This window comes from Lutra lutra, chromosome 17 (genome assembly GCF_902655055.1).
Source record: "Lutra lutra chromosome 17, mLutLut1.2, whole genome shotgun sequence".
NCBI lineage: Eukaryota > Metazoa > Chordata > Mammalia > Carnivora > Mustelidae > Lutra > Lutra lutra.
Window position 1 is genome coordinate 47,679,500 of NC_062294.1, and position 19,525 is coordinate 47,699,024.

Sequence of the window (19,525 nt, forward strand, 5' to 3'; positions counted from 1 at the left end):
AACAAAGGACTAAATTAGGATGCTTGCTTTAAGAGGAAAAAAACACTTAAACTGAGTGGTAAGTGGGGTGGGGTCCTATTTATGACACAAGAGGGCAAGCCCCTCCCCTCTGGTAGGAGAGTACTAGCCATACAGCCTCCTCCTGCTCCTAATCCCTCCTCCCACAGCAGGAGGCACAGAAGTCCATCACTTGGTACAGGAGTGGAGGTCAGCAGTGCCACTTGCCAACTGCCTTAGAACGGAAGAACCAGGGATGCCAAGATGAAGGAGTGGAATCCAAAGGGAGGTGCCATCACGAGAAATCAATGAGAGATCTGTGACATAGGAGGTCTTGGGGGCCCAGAAGGATGAAATCTGGGAAAGCAACACCTCCCAAGATGGAAGTAACAACAATGGAACCACATTCTAAGTCAGTATCTAGGCATGACTTAGAACCTAAGCCACCCCAGACACCTATCACCCAGCCAGAGCCTGGGCCAAATGTGACAGCCACAACCCAGCCAGCATCTAAGACTCATCAGGGACCCAATACTCAACAGGAACCGGCTCCCCAGCAAAGACCTCTCACTCAGCAGAATCCCCTTGCCCAACATGAAGCTGAATCCCAGCAGGAACCTAGCACCCAACAAAATTCAGCTCTGCAGGAGGAACTTCTTGCCCCGCAGGAGCCTGCACCACAGCAATCACCTCCCATGCACCGGGTGTCCTCCTCTCAACAGGAAGTTACCTCACAACAGGGACCTGGGCCAGGAAAAGAATCTGAAACTCAACAGGAGCCAGAACTGAGAGAGGCACAGGTTGGCCAGCCAGGATCCAGTCCAATGAAGCAACCTCCAGCTCATCGAGAAGCTGGATCAACACCTCCAGCTCAGCCTAGACCTAGACCCGAAAATGGATCACCTGACCAGAGTGAATCTACATCCCAAGAGAGACTGAGACAATCAGACCCTATAGCCCAGCAAAGAGCTCCAGCCCGAGGAGTGAAATCCCAGCTGAGATCTTCCACCGAGTGGGGATTTCTATCAAAACTACACCAAATTTCCATGCAGCGACCAGCCTCAGAGTGGAGGACGTTTTACGAGTGGGTCACAGATTCTGACTCAGAACCAGATGTGGGATCTCCATTAAAGAGCAATTCATCACCCAAGAGGGGTGGAACAGTGGCCAAGGGAAAGAAGCTGGCCTTCAAGGGGAAACATGAAGGGGCATCAGGGCATGGGGGGACATCAGCACATGGGAAGAGAACTGGCAGCCAGACTCACAGACACTACAGGGACGCAGGTGAGTTTGAGTCCAGAGGAACGGATCCTCCCAGAGACCATCAAGAGGAGCTGAGGACCACCAGTATGTCAGGTTGGCTCTGGGAATCTCTCACCAGTCCTTGAAGACAAAGCTCAACAGTCCCATCTGATAGATGAGAAAGCTGAGGCGGGGAGACACAGAGGCCTTGCAGGAGGCAGGACAGATATTGGGAATGGCAGACCCCGGCTGTGACTTCCCCACACCAGGCTGCCTCCCCACGGGGGATTTAGGGGCAATCAGACAGAAGTGGGACAGGGCTCTGACCTAGGGGCTAGAAAACAGAGTAGCTGCCTTCCCGTCCCCTCCCCCGCCAGTATTTGCCCATCGGTCCCCAAACTCACAGCCTTGGGGCACCTCCTGCCTTAGGCACCAGCCACCTGGTGCTGCACGTAGACCCTTACCCTCGCGGTGCTTCCATCCCCACTAGGGGTAAAATCGGGCCTCAGGGATCCTTGAGCTTTCCAGGTCGCCCCAGGCGGGCGGGGCGGCACCTACTCCTCTGCCAGGCAGGCTCGGTGGTGTTCTCAGGAAGGGTGGCGTGGAAGAGGGGCTGCGGGGTCTGCCGAAGTCTCCAGCAAGGTTGAATCCGGACAAAGGGAGAGTTACCGGGACCAGTATGCGAGACTCCGCGGGCCGCCAGCGCTGCCCCCTCCTCTGACGTGCTCAGGCCCAAGGGGGTACGTGAAGTCTCATCCATGCAATAAAGGGCTGGTTGTGGAAGCAGCCTGAGGGGAGGCAAGGCAGCCCCAATCCAGAAGCTGAGGGCTCCCGTATGGCCAGGTAGTCCAAGGGGCCGGCAATGGTGGCCGCGGCTCGGAGGCCGGTCTCTTCCTGAAGGGCTGGGCCATGTCTCTCACACCTGCGAAGAGAGTAACGATGTCTCTCAAGGGCAGGGCTGCGCATGTGCTTCGGGAGGGAAGGGAGGGTTTGAGGTCCGCTTTTTCCGGCGCTGAGGATGAAGAGCTCTTTCTGTAAGCTCCAGAACCCAGTGTCAGGGCACGCGCTCCACACACCAACCGGGCAGCCTCCCCGCTCCACCGGCGCCCCGTCGGCAGTTGACTGCGTGCGCATGCGTGAGCCTCGAGACTCTTCCGTCTCCCGCCTTTTCCCAGGCACGCGCCAGGCCCTCCGCCGCCGCTCTCGGCGGCCGATTCGCGGCTTCGGGCTAGTGCGCAGGCGCCGAGCATTCTCCTTCCCCCCGCCCTTCCATTCTCTTGGAAAGGCCGAGAAAAGAACCCCGAGAAAGAGAGCAATAGGACATATAAGGCAGGAAGAAGGCGGGGCTTCCTTTTCCAACGGCTATCAGGCAGAGCCACACCTCCAGTGCTGTCGCCCCTCCCCGGCACTGAATTGCCGGAGGACTTGGCCCCCCCGCCCCCCCCCCAGGCGGAAGCTCAGAGGCGCCCCTCTTTCCCCTTCCACCAGGCAGTCCGGGTCGCGTTCTAGGGGATCCCTACTTGGGAAGGTGAGTGGGAAAGCGAGGTTGAGAGCCAGCACTTGAGAAGAGCGAGGCTTCCCTTCTGGGGTGACCCCCCCGCGGGACTCCCCGCTAGTCCTGACCGAAGGACACTTTTCGCTGCCCCGGGGCTGCATTTTCGTTGGTCACGGGCCCTTTAAAGTGTGCGAGGAGGCGGGGCCAGGCCTTAGGCCCAGGGCGGGACCTGGCAATGGAGTGCGGCCCGGATTGCTCAGGGGGCGGGACCCAGAGAAAAGCAAGCCCAGGATTGGGTGGTATGGGGGCCCGGTGGTGGTGCGCCGCGAGGATTGGCTCTCCCGGCGAGCCCCGGCGACTGGAATCAGCCCCCGCGTGGGGATCGCAGAGAATTGATGGAGTCTGACTGGGGAAGCGGGGCAGCCAGGGCCGATGGGGCCCTGGCCTCGAAGAGGGCCAAAGAGGGTTCCAAGAGTCGTAGCCGTCGGCGGTGGCGAAAAAGCAAAACCAAAGGTGAGCTTACGTGGGCCGGCTGCAGAACGGAAGGAACCCTGGACATCCTGCAGGGAACTGGGGACTGAGTGGACGGACCCACGGCCCCGAGAAGTGGGGGAGCCCGTGGGCTGGCCCATTGCCGCCCTGCGAAGGGGTGCGGGGATGATCCATTGTGAGAATGGGTGACGTGAGAGTGGAATATTACCCTCAGCCTAGAGACTACCGGATGCCCCAGTAGCGACTCGGGAACACGATCCTGAATGCGAGTCTCCAAGACTAGGGTTCCCTGTCCTGCTCCGTACTCGCTGTGTGACCGTGGGGCGATCCTGGCCTCGGTCTTTCCTACCAGGGAAATGGTTCGAGAGCCGGTTTTCAGGGCCCCAGCACTCATGAGAGGATAGTGGAGAGGTTTAGAAATTGTTGCTCAAAGAGGAAGTTTAGAGGGCATTCACTGTCAGGAAAAGGTAGGAGGAAGGGGTACCCCATAGTGGAAAGTGCCCCAGGCTCAAAACAGTATGACTCAAAACAGTCCATCCTCCCACCCTTCATTCAATCCATGCCTCAGTTCCTTGTCAGCCCACCTGCTTCAGCCCAGCATCACTGGGGCCTAACTTCCTGACCTCCCCCCACTCTTTTTAAAACTAGGGGGCTCTGGGTTTTATTTACAGATCTCAGCAGACTGGAGAAAGACTGACAAACCAGCAGAGATGCTGCAAGCCCCAGGCAGGACCACACATTAAAGTTCTTGCTAGGGATGAGTATTTGTGAAGCCAAGTGAGGACCTGTGGGAAGTTCCTGTGAAGGAAAGAAACTGACGTAGCCCCCAGGCCCTAGAGACCCCAAGCCAATTGTTCTCTCTGTCTTAGGCAACATCATTAGCCAAAGACAGAACTAGAGTTGGCTACACACAGACAGGCACAGGCACACAAGCACACCCACACAGACAGGCAGACAGGCTCCGAGCTCAGGCTGGGACTTGAGGGCATTCACTGTCATACTACCAGACACAGCTTCACGAGCAGGACAGCATGCCCAGAGGCAGTACAGACCAAAGTTAAAAAACGTGGGTGTTCCTGGTCTGGTTCCCGAGGTTATAAGCTATGGTACACTGGGCAACAGGCTGCTTCTTTCCCTGTCTGAACTTTCTGAGCTCTAAAATGGGCACAATGATAGGACTCCCTGGCTCGTAGGGCTGTTGTGAGGTTTGAATGAGTGTAGTACATTAGACACAAGCACACAGCACGACTGCCTGAGGGGCGGAGGTTATGATGACTGTTACTTCCCAGTAGGCAGTGAGTTCCCCTAAGAAGGGGCCGTGTCTGGCTTGTTTAGCCCATATTTTCATAGCCTCACATGCCAGGCACAGAGGCGCTCAGATATTTATTGGATTAGTAAGTGAAGGAATGTATAAACTGTAACACCGGGATAATAATAATTGTACTGCCCTCAGGGCTATCATGAGGACTCAGAATCCTATTGGGTGGGGTGCTTTGCACAGGGCTGAGCCAGTCCTACCCACAAACCCAAGGGCCCACCCACTCCCAAAGACTCATTCCACTAAGCTCTCAGATCCACCTGTCATTTCCTGAGTTTCTGCCCTGGTGCCACGCCTCAGTAGGGTGAATCAGACCTTGCCCCAGCCCTCCAGGCTGGCTGCAGCAGTCCTAGTCATCAGTTTGATCTTGCCAGGAACCAATAACTCTAGCGTTATTATGATCACCCCATTTCCGAGATGACGACGCTGAGGCTCTGAGGGAGCAAGGTCACCTGGGCTTTCTTACCTGGCCAGTGAGGGCAGAGAGATGGCCAACCCAGCCTCCTGAGGGCAGGAGTGTGTGAACTCAAAACTTCTCTGTGCCCCCACCTTAACTGTGGATCCAGAAGGCTCCAGTTGCACAGATTCGTTCACTGAACATTAACTTGTGTCAGGCCTGGACTCTTGGTGGTGAGGACGGACTCACACTGGAGCTGGGGACACAGACGTGAATCACATAATCCCACAAATCAGATATAATTGTAAACTGTGGCAAATATAAGAGGGAAAGTCCTAAGAAAATGAAAGAGGGAGGCTTCCCAGGAAGGTGACATTGGACCCAAGGATGAGCGAGTGTTGATGGCTGTGCAAGGGGGGCAGGGAGCCAAAGAAGACAGTGCGGGCAGAGACCTTGAGGCCCAAGGAAGTGGCTCATTACAGCACAGAGGGAGCTCAGCAAGGGAGGGGAGGAAGAGGGGGCTGGGTGGGCAGGGAGCCCAGAGAGCACCTGGTTTGGGAGGCCATGTCCAGGATTGGGGGCCTTATCCTGAGAGCAAGGGTGGGGGTGTTGCAGGGGTAGGAGTATGTGACCGACTGAAGTTCTAGAAAAATCCTCTGGCTGCTATGTGGAAAAGAGATTGAAGGGGGCACAATCAGAGACACAAAAACTTAATACAATCATCTAGATGAGGGGTCAGTAGAGGTGGGAGAAGGGCCAGATTCCAGAGGCTTCTGCAGCGGCAGAGTGGGCAGAACTTTGTGATGCATTGGCTGGGAGTGGGAAGTGGCCACACACACACACACACACACACACACACGGATGCACACAGATATGAGCATACATGTCCATAAACACACAGACACATGTCTTTGCAATCTCACAGGCCAAAAAGAACACAGACACAGATACACTCACAGGGGCCACAACACATACATACACAGGCCCTAGACATACAGAAAAACATACAAATGCACAGACTGGGAAAAAAATGTCACCCACCCACAAACACAGGCCAGGTGAACATGAGGCATGACATGTTCCCACATATATACATACATCATGGGTGAGCCTCCAAGACACTCATACCTGACCACCCAGAAAGCAGCCAGCTGAGACGTGATGGAGAGAAGGAGACACACACACACACACACCGCAGAAACACTGCAGAGACCCCCTGAGCTGCCCTCCTCTGCCCTGTGACCATGGGCAGTCCTGTCCTCCTCTGCATCTCACTTGTCTCTGCTGCCAGAAGGGGCGAGGACCGTCCCAGCCCCTGGGCTGTGGCGAGCACGAGACAAGTTACCGTGCCTGGCTCACAGGGTTGTCAGAATAGTGTTTGCCTTTTGAGGCAGACACACTCAGGGAGCAGGCTGTCCTCGCTGCCCCCCACCTAGCTTCTGCCCTGCAGGGCTCTCCCCTTCAGAAGCCCTTGCCCCTCCCAGGCCTCAGAGCTGGCCCTTCCTCCTCCATCCTCGATGAGCTGCCTTCCCTTCTCACCCTTGCTCAGTCCCCAGGGCCCAGAATCCAGGCTGGCTCCAGCTGTCCTGTGGCTCTTTAGGGCAAAGGGCTGGCGCGAGGTGGCAGGACCCCTCGGTCCCACCTCTATCCCAGTTGTTGCCCACGGGCCTTGGGTGCCTGCCTCTGCCCCAGTGCCCTCTGCCTGAGATTCTTGGCAAGTTTCTGGCAACCTCAATATCCCTTCCTCCCTGTTCCACCCAGCTCAGTCCCTGGGGAGCTGCCTAGAACAGGGCGAAGGGCAGGGCCTTGGAATCATGAAGGCCTGGGATTCAGCCTCTTCCTCGCCACTGCTCATCCCGGCCCATCCAGGCTCACCTGGTCACCAACCTCAGCACTGTCTCCAGAGGCCTCTATCTGTTCGTCTGGTTGTCTGTCCTGGGGAGGGGTGGTCCTCTCCCAAGCTCCCATTCACCTGCTTCTGCCCCTACTCTGACTCTTCACGCTTTCTCTCCGTCTCCTCGTATATTTGCTGAGTAACTGCTATGTGCCAGACCCCATGATGAGCCCTGAGGCCACCCCCTGCCCTAGGGGGCATGATAATCCAAAAGAAAAGAAATGGGGGCACCTTGGTGGTATGGTCTGTTAAGGGTCTGACTCATGGTTTTGGCTCAGGTCCAGATCTCAGGGTCATGAGATCAAGGCCTGCATCCCGGCTCCCCATTCAGCGGGGAGTCTGATGGAGGATCTCCCTCCCTCTCCCTCTGCCCCTCCTGCTGTGTGCTCTCTCTCTCTCTCTCTCTCCAGCAAATAAATAAATAAATCTTAAAAAGAAAAAAAAAAAAGAGAGAGAGAGAGAGAGAAGAGAAACAGAGGATTCACCTACAGCCAAGCAGAGGACCTCAGGGCCTCCCATTTGTGCAGACCCCTTCCAAAACCCTGTCCCTAAGTTTGTATTTGTGATTTTACACCTTTTTTTCCCTAAAAGCTTTACTTTTATACATACCAGCTTCATAGCTCCACAAAGTCTGGGTCTGTCCCTGGGGCGGGGAGACAAACAACAAACATGTAAATGAACGGGTCTAATTGCAAGTGTATGAAATTCTAGGAAGAAATGCAAGTATGATGGCAGAGAGTAGTGATAGGGGTGTGTGTCTTAGGTGGGGAGGAGTAGTTAGAGAGGGCCTGTGTGCGGAGGGGACAAGCCAAGGCCTGAAGGGTAAGAAAGAGCTGGCCAGGTAAGGAGTACATGGAATCACATCAGTAAGGTGTTTATTGGAGCCTCAGTTTCCCATATGTGAGGTGGGGATGACAGTCACAGCAGGATGGCCTGTGAAGGGTAAGTGGCACGTGCCCAGTATGGGAACACCACACCGTAGGACGCGTGGCTCAGAACCCCTAGCTGAGCTTGGCACCACACTTAATCGGCTTTTGTGCTCTTGGGAGGGACAGGCAGGGCTGGCTCTCCCCGCCTACCACCACCAACAGCTGGGGCCGGCTGTGCCAGGGCCAGCGTAGGGGACGGGACAGGAGCTGAGATCACTGGGCCTTTGCTCCCTGAAATCCACCCTGGGGAGAGGGAGGGCAGCTGGGCTGGGTGAAAAGAGACAGTTTGTTCAGAACAGAGGCTAAGATTCCTGGCTCCTAAGAGAGAAGAGGGTTGGCAGGCTAGATACCTGTTTCTAATTGTTGAGGGGGTTGAGTGTCTGGATGCCTGGATCCAAGGGAGGAAGGGGCTGGGGCCTGGACTCCTGGGTTCTAAGGCAGAGGAGCCTGGGACAAGGACTCCCATTTGAGTGGAGCCCTGGGAACTGGCAGAGGGGGAGGGGAGCTGGGCTCCGTGCTATGTTTCTAGCACATGGTTTCCCTGTCCTTTTCTGGGTGGGAGGTGGAGCCAGTGGCCACACCCTGGGCAGGCTCTGCTCCTCCCGCTGGTTTATCGCCCCAGGCTTCTGCTGGCACCCGCCGCTCTCAGCCCTAGCCCAGCCTGCAGCTCAGCCTGGGGGAGCTCAGAAGAGGTCTGGGAGGGGTGAGTGCACTGTCTGCTGAGAGACAGGGGTGGTGGAGCTTTAAAACCCCAGGGGCTGCAAGGGAGGGGAGACAACTTCTCGGGGATGAAGCAGCAGCCAGGCAGGGTCCTGAGTGGGCTTCAGGAGGGAAGAGTCCCCGGAGCAAAGGGCACCATCTCCACCAAGGGAGTCAACGGCAGCTTGCCCAGGGCTTGGGTGACAGTACAGGGACCCCAGAGGGAAGATCACCAGGGACCCTGAAGTATGGGGAGTTGGGCCTAGGCCAGGGCAAGTTTTGAGGGCCATAGCCAGAGGCCCAGCTTCCAGAACCCTGGGAGGGGGACCAGCAGAAGTAAGGGCTCTGGACCCAGAGATCAGGGTTTGAATCCCATGCTGCCACTATCAATGCAAGCTTCAGCTCCTTACTGAACACCTCTGAGCCTCAGTTTCTCCTGTAAAATGGGGATGCTACCCGTAATAGTTGAAACAAGAATGGAGGCAGTCTGGTTCTCAGGGTGAGCAAGCACTAATGGAACAAACACACGGAAAGTTCTTAGCGCAGGTCTGGCACAGAGGGAGCTCAAGGCTAATGGCAGAGATGAAGGCGGCTGTTCCAAGCAGGGGAATGGGGCTGGCCCGTGCGATCTAAGCCAAGTAGAGAGGCCCAAAGACTGGGGGACCCAGCTGGGGAGTAGTGGGACAGACCGACCTGTGGGGATCCTTTTCCACAGAGGAAAAGGGAGGCAGCTCGAGCTTGGAGGAGGTTCCACAGCCAGATTCAAGGGACCAGGAGGGGACAGGATTGACTCCTCTGTTTTAAGTAAGGCTAGGATTATGAAATGGGTTCAGGAAGAGAATTAGGCTTGAGACAGGGTCTGGGGACATCACCAGGTAGATGGGAATGGATGGGCTGAGAGCTGAGCTCTCCCAAATTCTGGTGGAGGGGACGGGCCTGTGGGTGGCACCTGGGGCCTGAGAGAGGGGGGACCTAGTTAGGCTCCACACCTCTCAGAGAACCTCAGAGTCCTGGCCCCCAGCAGAGCAAGCACCTGAATTCTTGGGTCCCTGGAAGGAAGCAGAGGGGTAGGTAGACTCTGGAGTTGTAGGAGAGATGTGGAGCTAGGAAACCAAGAAGAGCCCCACATAGGAGATAGCAGGGAGAAAGGGGGTCTAGGGTCCGGACTCTTGGGTCTGCAAAAGGAAGGGGATGGGACATTAGACTGAACCCTTGGCCCTAGCCTGCCTAACAGAGGCTCCCCGCTGGCCCGCAGCCTCGCAGCTCACACACAGCATGGACCTGCGCACGATGACCCAGTCGCTGGTGACTCTGGTGGAGGACAACATGGCCTATTTCTCAAGCCAGGGCCCCGGGGAAACGGCACGGCGGCTGTCGGGAGTCTTCGCAGGGATTCGGGAGCAGGCGCTGGGGCTAGAGCCGGCCCTGGGCCACCTGCTGAGCGTGGCACACCTCTTTGACCTGGACGCAGAGACACCGGCCAACGGGTACCGCAGCCTGGTGCACACGGCCCGCTGCTGCCTGGCGCACCTGCTGCACAAGTCCCGCTACGTGGCCTCCAACCGCCGCAGCATCTTCTTCCGCACCAGCCACAACCTGGCAGAGCTCGAGGCCTATCTGGTCGCCCTCACCCAGCTCCGGGCCCTAGCCTACTATGCCCAGCGCCTGCTGGCCACTAACCGGCCCGGGGGGCTCTTCTTTGAGGGTGATGAGGGGCTCATTGCTGAGTTCCTGCGTGAGTATGTCACTCTGCATAAGGGCTGCTTCTACGGCCGCTGTCTGGGCTTCCAGGTGAGCTCCCCCCGCCACAGCCCTGCTCCCCTGGACCCACAGTGAAGGTGCCTGGTGGGCCCCCACCTGGCCCCACAGCGTGGTACAATTGCCACAGTGGTCAGTTTGCCTGGACTCCCGGGATGGTAGACCTGGAAAGGGGAAGCCATCTAGGGCTCAGGCAGCTGCACGGGACAGGGGGGTGGGGGGGGGTCCTCAAACTTGTGGCCCCTGGGTCGATTCCACCGAGTAGTAAGAAATCGTCAACTCGCATAGCTCTTTGTGCCAGGATCCCCATGGCTTTCTATTATCCTATGCTCAGAGATCTGTCCAGTCTTTGTGGTGACCTGTCTGGCCCCTGAAATCATGAGACCCTTCAGAAGGGTGCTTAGTATTGTTCTCAGAGGCCTCTTCAAAAGCACATACCCCATTTAGTTGCCCCCCCTGGGGGGGGCATGTGCAGGAGGGAGGGGGCTAGCTCCATTTTTCAGAGGCTCAAGGCCACAGGACCCCAGGTCAGCCTGGGCTGTTCACTCAGGATTTTCCAGCCATGGGGAAGGCCAAGGGGCACTTCTGAGTTGGTGACTACGAGGGGGACCTGGTGGTGGCCCCAACCCAGCCACTCCCACGGGGGTACTGCTCACCTTAGCACTGAAAGGAAGGCAGCCTTGGAACCTTTGGACTCGGAGCAAAAGTTGTCTGGGGACTCAGAATTGGGGTGGGGGAGGGGGTCCTGGGGCCTCAGAGCAGAGGTCCAACGTACTCCAATGAGGTCAGTGCTGGGTGCCCCAGGCCCCAGGCACATCAGGGAAGCCCCCCGCAGGAGCATCTGAAGCTGTGTGACTCTGCAGCCCCTCAGATTCTCTTTGGGTCCCCCCAATCCCCCAGCCCAGGTGGGCTTGGCAGTCTCTCAGCGTTCTTTCCCGATTCCCCACAGAGCAGCCTGTCCTCACCAATCCAGCCTGGATGTTCCTAGGAACTTCCCTTCACCTAAGCTGACCCCCAGCAAATATTGATCAGTCCAGCTGGGCCAGCTGGCTCCTCCCTATGTCCCGGCCACGACCTTGGAGTCACAGGAGAGTGATCCTGGGGCCACCCAAGCCAGCATTCCAGGCAAAATGGCCAGGCACTGCTGTGCTCTCTGGCCCACTGGGCCCCTGGCCAGGGGCAAGGTCATGCCTGACAGCTCTTCTCTGAGGGCCCAGCAGCTATGCTACAGAACTGGCTATGCCCTGTAAAATATCAGCCCCCACAGGGCAGAAGCCTCTGGGGTGTGACGCTAGCTCAGCGCCTCCTGCTGCCCACCACCCAGCCCCCACCCAAAGCCTAGTGCCTAGCTTGAAGTAGGATGTAGGCCTGTATTTGTTGAATGAACAAAAGAACCCTGCTGGCCCCATGCCCAGCTTCCTATGGCTTTTTTCCTCTGATCTTGTCTCCCCATTGTCTTTTCTTAGCTGCCTGCCTCCTCCCTCAGATGCGTCTCCCCATTTGGCTGTCTTTCTGCTGCAAGATCTCTGGCCCTGTCTCTGACCATCTCCTGTCTGTCTTCCTGCCACCCAGGAACTGGTCCCCGTCCATGCGCCTGGCTTCATCTCTGTCCTGGCTGACTTTCAGGAAATCCCTGCATCACCTTACTCCCAGCCCTCTATGGCTCCACCCACATCTGGAATACACCCACATTCCTCCATGAGCCCCCTCTTCTCTGACCTTGGCCGCTGCCCCTCTCCCTTTGTTCACTCTGCTCCAGCTACACAGGTTACCCCCACCAAGCACAGGCTGCCTCAGAGCCTTTGCACTTGCCATGTCCTCTGCAGGGGCCAGCCTTCCTTTGCTTCGTCTGGATCCCTCCTCCAGCACCCTCTGGATACCCATCTAAGTAGCCTGACCCCTAGTCGTCAGTCTGTGTCCCCTCCACCTACTGGTTTTTCAAAGCATTCCTTGACATTGAACATGAGCCTTTATTTGCTCCCTGTTGCCTAGAGCAATGTGAGTAGGAGCTCACTAAATGTTTGCTGAATGACCACGCCTCCCCCCAAACCACATCTCTGCCCCTCACTCCTGCCTCCAGTCCCTCCTGGGCAGCAGGTGACCCAGCAGCATCTCTTCACAGTTCACGCCGGCTATCCGGCCATTTCTGCAGACCATCTCCATCGGGCTGGTGTCCTTCGGGGAGCACTATAAGCGCAATGAAACAGGCCTTGGTGAGTTCTGGCCAGACCCTGCCTACATCCCCACCTCCCTTCCTGTCCCTCCTCCTCCTTCCATCTCCCCATACTGGAGTCCCTGATACCCCTCCTGACCCCCAGGTGTGACTGCCAGCTCCTTCTTCACCAGCGGCCGCTTTGCCATTGACCCAGAGCTGCGTGGGGCTGAGTTTGAGCGGATCATACAGAACCTAGATGTGCACTTCTGGAAAGCCTTCTGGAATATCACTGAGATTGAGGTGCTATCGGTGAGCAGGGGGCCTGATGAAGACCCCACGGGTGTTACAAGATGGACACACTGGGGCCCAGAGACCCATCCCAGGCCACGTCAGGCCTCGGCGAGGCTCCGGGCTCGGGGACAGTGCGTGACGGAAAAGATGAGGGTGGGGATTGGAGAGGAGACATGAGGGGCTGCAAACAGCTTGTCCCCAGCGCCCCTCCTGTCCCCTCCCACCAGTCTCTGGCGAACATGACATCAGCTACCGTGAGGGTAAGCCGCCTCCTCAGTCTGCCACCAGAGGCCTTTGAAATGCCGCTGATTGCTGACCCCAAGTTCACGGTCACCATCTCGCCCCCGCTGGCCCACTCGGGCCCCGGGCCGGTCCTCGTCAGGCTCATCTCCTATGACCTGCGTGAAGGACAGGTAGGAGATAACAGCCAAGGAGCACCGACAGCCCCCTTCCCCAGAGGCCCTCCCACCTCCCACTTCTTACATCTGCTCCCTACGCCCATCCTGTGTCTATGAGCTCATCCCTTTGGTGGGGTGAGGCCCGGGCAGGCTGCCCCAGCCTCACCCACATCATCCTCCCTCATCCCCTCGCCCCCCCACCCCCCGCCCAGGACAGCGAGGAGCTCAGCAACCTGATGAAGTCCGAGGGGCCCTGGAGCCTGGAGCTGCGGCCATGCCCCCAGCAGGCACCCCGTGCACAGTCCCTGGTGGTGCACATCCACGGCGGTGGCTTCGTGGCCCAGACTTCCAAATCCCATGAGCCCTACCTCAAGAGCTGGGCCCAGGAGCTGGGCGTTCCCATCCTCTCCATCGACTACTCCCTGGCCCCCGAGGCCCCCTTCCCCCGGGCGCTGGAGGAGTGCTTCTACGCTTACTGCTGGGCTGTCAAACACTGTGCCCTCCTCGGTGAGCCCCCGCCCCTTGCTGTCACCCACTCCCTGGTCCTGCCACCACCCTCTACTGCGTGGGGAGAGAGCCATTTACCTGCTCAGGCCTCAGTCTTGCACCTGCTGCCACCCCTCCCATCTCCTCCCACCCAGCTCTCTGCCACCTGTTCACCCCCTCCTGCCCCACTGCTCCCCGCTCTCCCTATCTAGCCCTGATACCCCACCTGCCCACCTCTCCATGCCCTCGGACCTTTTCTTTCCTCCTCCTGTCTCTCCACCTGCCTGTCCTGCACGCCCAGCTCCCTGGCCCTCGCTCCAGCCCATTCTTCCAGCTCCTCTGACCTCCTGCTTCTGACATCTCCAGAGGCCCAGGACAAGGCAGGGGTGTGCCCCAGGGCACAGGGATGTGGCTCTTTTGTATGGTCAGCTGAACCCTGCCCTTCCATATCCAGGCCTCCACTGCCCCTCCTTCCTGAAATGGGCCCTGGTCTCTCTATTCCCACCACCTGTCCCCCTTGCTTCTGACCTCCAGCCTCTCAAGCTCCCCGGAGCCTCATGATCTCCACATCATCAAGTCTCCCTGATTCCCCGACCTCTGTCCCCCAAACCCCTCCCTCAGTTTACCAATCTCTAAAATCGCAGTTGGCTAGACCTTGGGGTTGGAGCCCCGATACCCTACCTCTGAGAGTCCAGTGCTCCCAGCTCAGAGCTTGAGTTCCTCTCTGCCAAGCTAACCAAGCCCTCTCCAACCCCCCTCCAACGCAGGCTCAACAGGGGAACGGATATGCCTCGCAGGGGACAGCGCAGGTGGGAACCTCTGCTTCACTGTGTCCCTCCGGGCAGCAGCCTATGGGGTACGGGTGCCGGATGGCATCATGGCAGCTTACCCGGCCACAATGCTACAATCCACTGCCTCTCCCTCCCGCCTTCTGAGCCTCATGGACCCCCTGCTGCCCCTCAGTGTGCTCACCAAGTGTGTCAGCGCCTACGCTGGTAAGGCCACCACACACACAGCTGGGAGCCTGGGGAGGGCTTGGACGCCGGAGTCCTACAGGGACGGGGGCCAGCGCCCAGTCTCCCAGGGCTCGGGAAAGGAAATCAGAGACTCCTGGTCCCCACTGAAGCCATCAGATATTCTTGGGTCCCCACGGGCACAGAGGCTTGACGTTTCGAGTGCTGAGACTGGGCCTCAGCCCTCTGCACACACTCCACAGGTGGAGAGACAGAGGACCCCTCCGACTCGGACCAGAAGGCGCTGGGCATGTTGGGGCTGGTGCGACGGGACACAGCCCTGCTTTTCCGGGACCTTCGCATGGGTGCCTCCTCATGGCTCCACTCTTTCCTGGACTTGAGTGGGAACAAGTCCCACAGGAACTCAGTGTCCACAGCAGGTGAGTGAAGCCCTCCCCTCACACACCCATTCGAGGTGGAGAGCCCAGTCCACCGGAAGTCCTGGGGGGAGGTGAGGGGCTGTGTCCTGGGGTGCTCAGGAAAGCAGAGATCACCTTCTGGCTCTAACCTCGTATTTATCCTTGGGGACTACCGCACAGCCTTGATTTTCCACAACGCTCCACATCCTGGAATTTCCAGGACTTCCAGTCCACCAGGTCATCTCAGAACTTCCAGGAACTATAAGAGTTAGCCTTCCAAAAGTTGTTACGTGTGCTGATTTTCGATCCTGAGAATGCCACTCAAATTTCTTGGGCCCTCAGAGAGGAGTCCAGCCCTCCTAGATTCTTCCCAGACTTTTAATAGAGACACATGGGGGTAATACCCCACTCCAGGGGCTGGCCTATGAGCCTAGGGGCAAGGAGATCAGCAGACTGCACAGACCTCAGTCAGTGGAAGAGATTCCTAGCCTCAGGGTGGATGGCAGGATCCTCATGCATCCAAAAATCACTAACATCCAGGGACCTATTTTTTTCCCACCATTTTTTTTTTAACATTTTAATGATCTTAAAGACAGCCAACTCATTTTCTATCTCCAGCACACCAAAGTACTTTTTGAATAATAGCACGTGAATTCCTATTCAGAAAATTATTCCAACCGAATGTGTCCTACTTAAGATTTTTAAAAAAGATTTATTTATTTATTTTACATAGAGAGAGAGAGAGAATAAGCTGGGGGAGTGGAAGAGGGAGAAGCAGGTTTCCTGATGAGCAGGGAGCCCGATGCAAGGCCCCTGGGATCATGACCTGAGCCAAAGGCAGGCGCTTAATGACTGAGCCATCCAGGCGCCCCTACTTTAACTTTTTAAATCTTAGGATATTCAAATGAATGCAAATACACACAAAAACAATTAAAAGAGATTTGAACCGTGGATCATTGAGCACTGGGGCTTTCCCTAAAGGTCAGAGGTGGCAAGTACAGCCCCTAGAGGCACACAGACCAGTCTAGCAACCTCTGGGGGATGGGGGCCAGGGACCCAATCTGGGAGTCTTGCTTTGCTCCTCCATGAAATGAGTATGGTCGGGGGACCTGCCTCATGAGTTTGTTGTTGGGACTTCATGCAACTGTTTGTGCCGAGCACCCAGCACAAACCCGACACCAGTAGGTGTTCCTGGCAGAAGCTGGCAGCCTGACAGGCTGCGCCCCATGACTCCCATCACTGGTTCCGTGCCTGTGACCCTCTGGGTCATGAAGCACTTAGGCCGTTATTCTCCTATCATCTTGCATCTTGCCTTCGAGGATTTATGTAGCCAAATTAAAAAAGAAAAAGATCTGCAGAAGGCAGCGTCCTGGCCCTAGTGGTAAGCAGCACAGATCTGATCAGATCAGCCAAGGTGGGCATTCCACGCTGGCCGAAGCACATCTCCAGCATCAGCGGGGCACTTCTTGGCTCATTCAAAGGGAAGGGATAAAACCAAAGCACACGAAGGAAATGTTGGGAACAGATCTTTGGGACTACAGGGGTGGGGCCCCTGAGAATCAGTTTCCCAAGACTCTTTAGCTCCCTGTGAACACGGCCTCCTTTCGCACCGTGTGGGCCTGCTCGCTACTCCGCTGTGGATACCCTGTGTTGAGTGGCCCTCACAGGCTGGCTGGGCCTCGTGCTGGGGTCGGGGAGGCCTACTACTACTACTAAGACATGAGGATAGCGTATGACCTCCCAATGGGGAGCCGTGGCTCATCCCACTGAGTCCTCACCACCTCCTGTGAGGTAAGGACTATTTTTATGCCCTCTTTGTGCAGAGGAGGAAACTGAGCACTCAGAGGTAAAGTGACTTGCATTTCACCATCCTGGTCACCACACACACAGCCCTCCACCTGACTCCTTCCACCTCTCCCTTGGAGTTGCAGTCGGGGGCATGTGGGGCTCTCCACCCATCCCCAAGGACGCAGTCTGGGGGAACACGCAGCCTCCAGAGCCCTGGCACGCAGCTCCTCCTCCACAGGCCGCTGTCCTCCCCCTGACCCTTCCTGCCAGCCACTCACTCACCCAGCACACAGAGCCAGGATGGTGGGTGGCCCCGGCTGGCCGCCTGACCCGGCCCCTCTTGCAGAACCCATGCAGCGCAGCCTATCTGAGGCAGCCCTGGTCCAGCCTGAGGGCCCGCTGGGCACAGACTCCCTCAAGAGCCTGACACTACACGACCTGAGCCTCAAGGGCAGCTCTGACACGTCAGACACCCCAGAGCTATCACTATCCGCGGAGACACTTGGCCCCCCCACGCCCTCGGACATCAACTTCTTCGTGGGCCCTGACGACGCGCCAGAAGGTAAGGCGCCGGATGAGCTGAGCACCAAGGACAGAGGCTGTAGCGCGAGCGCCGCCTTCCCGGAGGGTTTCCACCCCAGGCGCTCCAGCCATAGCACCACCCGGATGCCTCTCTGCTCCTCGCCCATCGTCAAGAACCCCTTCATGTCGCCGCTGCTGGCTTCCGACAGCATGCTACAGAGCCTGCCACCCGTGCACATTGTGGTGAGCGCCAGACTGGGATGGTGCAGGGGCAGGCGGGCGCAGGTGCACCTGGGGAAGAGAGCCCCGGAGACGGAGCCACAGAGGGGGAGGAGGAGGGCTGTCGGGGAACCAGGGCTGCCATTTCCTCTAGGGACAGTCGGGGAAGGGGAAAGAGGCGGTGGATCTGGGGGGTGGGGGATGTCGGGCCGAGCGAGGCTCATTCTCCCACTCCCCGGCCCCTCCCCTCGTTCCTCTGCCCCGTGCCCGCCCCGCCGTCCCGCAGGCGTGCGCGCTGGACCCCATGCTGGACGACTCGGTCATGTTCGCGCGGAGGCTGCGCGGCCTGGGCAAGCCCGTGACGCTGCGCGTGGTGGAGGACCTGCCGCACGGCTTCCTGAGCCTGGCGGCGCTGTGCCGGGAGACGCGGCAGGCGGCTGCGCAGTGCGTGGAGTGCATCCGCCTCATCCTCGCCCCGCCCGCCGCGCCGCCGGTCTGAGCTCTGGCCCCAGCCAGGAGATGGGGCTGCGGGGGGCGACACTAAAGGCCTCTTGTTCCTATCTCAGCCGGCCTCCGTGATGAATGCGCCCCGGGTTGGGTGGCGGGGCTCCCCTGAGGGGCTCCCGGCTCCCTCGGGCCGAGCGGGAGGGGCAGGCTGTGCCTTAAGGTGGGAGGACGGCCAGGGGTAGGGGTGGGGGCGGGGGCCCCAAGTCGAGACCCTGGCCTAAGGGGTGGGGGTCGCACACCAACTAGTCTCCATGGACAGCTGGAGCTGCACTCCATCATTGCCTTCTACTGCTGCTGTGACCGCCGCAGGGTGGGGGCCCGGCCCTACCTGGCAAGTCGGTTTGGTTTTATTCCTTTGTAAATAAAAGTATTTAATTAGTTTGGCCTCTTGCAAATAGGGTCGGGTGTCGCCCACCAGGGGGCAGCATCAGGCTCTGCTGCTGGGATCCGAGAAGCCTGGCGGTAGAAAGCTGGGAGTCCAGCTTCTGAATCCTTAGGAAGAAGGGGACTGCAGGCCCGGATTCTTGGGTGCGGAGGGACTGGACACCCCTACTAACACACACCACCTTCAGACTTAATCCAGGTGGTGTGCCGGAGGGCTCTGGGTTCTCAGCTACTCCCCTTTGCAGACCCAGCCCCCGCACCCACCCAGAAAAGAAAACCCATACTTCCTAGAGAACTACAGCAAACTTAACAGGGAACCAGAAACAAAACTGGCCACCCCAAATACTGGAAGCCCAAGCTCTGCCCAGCTGTGACAGTCACTCAGTCCCTCAACCAAGACTCGGAGGTCTTGCCCTTTCGTAGGCCCTGGGTTTAGAGCAGAGATAATTTCTTTTTTCTTTTCTTTTTTTTTTTTTAAATGTTAGTCTTTTTTTTTTTTTTTAAAGATTTTATTTATTTAGTTGACAGAGAGAGATCACAAGCAGGCAGAGAGGCAGGCAGAGAGAGAGGAGGAAGCAGGCTCCCCGCTGAGCAGAGAGCCCGATGTGGGGCTCGATCCCAGGACCCTGAGATCATGACCTGAGCTGAAGGCAGAGGCTTAACCCACTGAGCCACCCAGGCGCCCCTAGAGCAGAGATAATTTCTATCCAGGGCCTGCCCTCAAGGGACTCAGGGGGAGAGTGGGCAGAGAGACCCAGACACAGGCTGTCACAGTCCCCTCAGATTCCATTAGTGGTAGTCAAGGAGGGCTTCACAGAGGAGGTGATATGAGCTTGACCTTAAAGGAGAAGTGTAAGTTTGCTAGGCAGAAGAAACATGCAAAGTTGTGAGAGCTACTGGGCAGTTATCAAAGCCTCTCCCTGGCCAGAAGGTCAGGTGCAAAATGGGAAGTAGCCTGAGGGGCCTGGAGTGGTCAGCAAGAGCAGATCCTTCTGAAGGGCTTGGAGTGCAATCTGGGCTGTAACTGGAGGGCAATGGGAGCCACAGAAGGACTCTGAGCAGGGGAGGGACAGGATCAGACCCTGAAAGGGCCTGATGGGACATTGGGGGATGGACTGAAAGGGGCAAGTCCTGGAGGTAGAGAAGGCTGAGGAGAGGGATGAGGGTAGGGAGTAGGAGTAG

At 57.7% G+C, this 19,525-nt stretch overlaps 1 protein-coding gene and 1 long non-coding RNA gene across 9 annotated transcripts in view; one reads left to right on the forward strand and one right to left on the reverse strand.

The window, feature by feature from the left end:
* Nucleotides 1-2,522, reverse strand: part of LOC125088640 (uncharacterized) — a 103,411-nt gene extending 100,889 nt beyond the window's left edge. For all 4 annotated transcript variants that reach the window (XR_007123748.1, XR_007123746.1, XR_007123747.1 and 1 more), the window contains exon 1: nt 1,704-2,522. This is a non-coding gene — a long non-coding RNA (uncharacterized LOC125088640). The remainder of the gene's footprint in view (nt 1-1,703) is intronic.
* On the forward strand, nt 146-18,339 carry LIPE (lipase E, hormone sensitive type). 5 transcript variants are annotated; one of them, XM_047709835.1, is made up of 10 exons: nt 146-1,281; nt 9,719-10,254; nt 12,344-12,434; nt 12,540-12,685; nt 12,895-13,080; nt 13,278-13,572; nt 14,319-14,546; nt 14,768-14,944; nt 17,058-17,476; nt 17,739-18,339. In XM_047709835.1, exons 1-10 carry the CDS (start codon nt 348-350, stop codon nt 17,949-17,951), a joined length of 3,225 nt encoding a protein of 1,074 aa, XP_047565791.1. In that variant the 5' UTR covers nt 146-347; the 3' UTR covers nt 17,952-18,339. The 5 variants fall into 5 exon arrangements, with proteins under 5 accessions (XP_047565791.1, XP_047565795.1, XP_047565792.1 ...); XM_047709839.1 differs by lacking the exon at nt 146-1,281 and adding an exon at nt 2,645-2,767; XM_047709836.1 differs by lacking the exon at nt 146-1,281 and adding an exon at nt 2,896-3,247.
* The last annotated feature ends 1,186 nt before the right edge of the window (nt 18,340-19,525 follow it).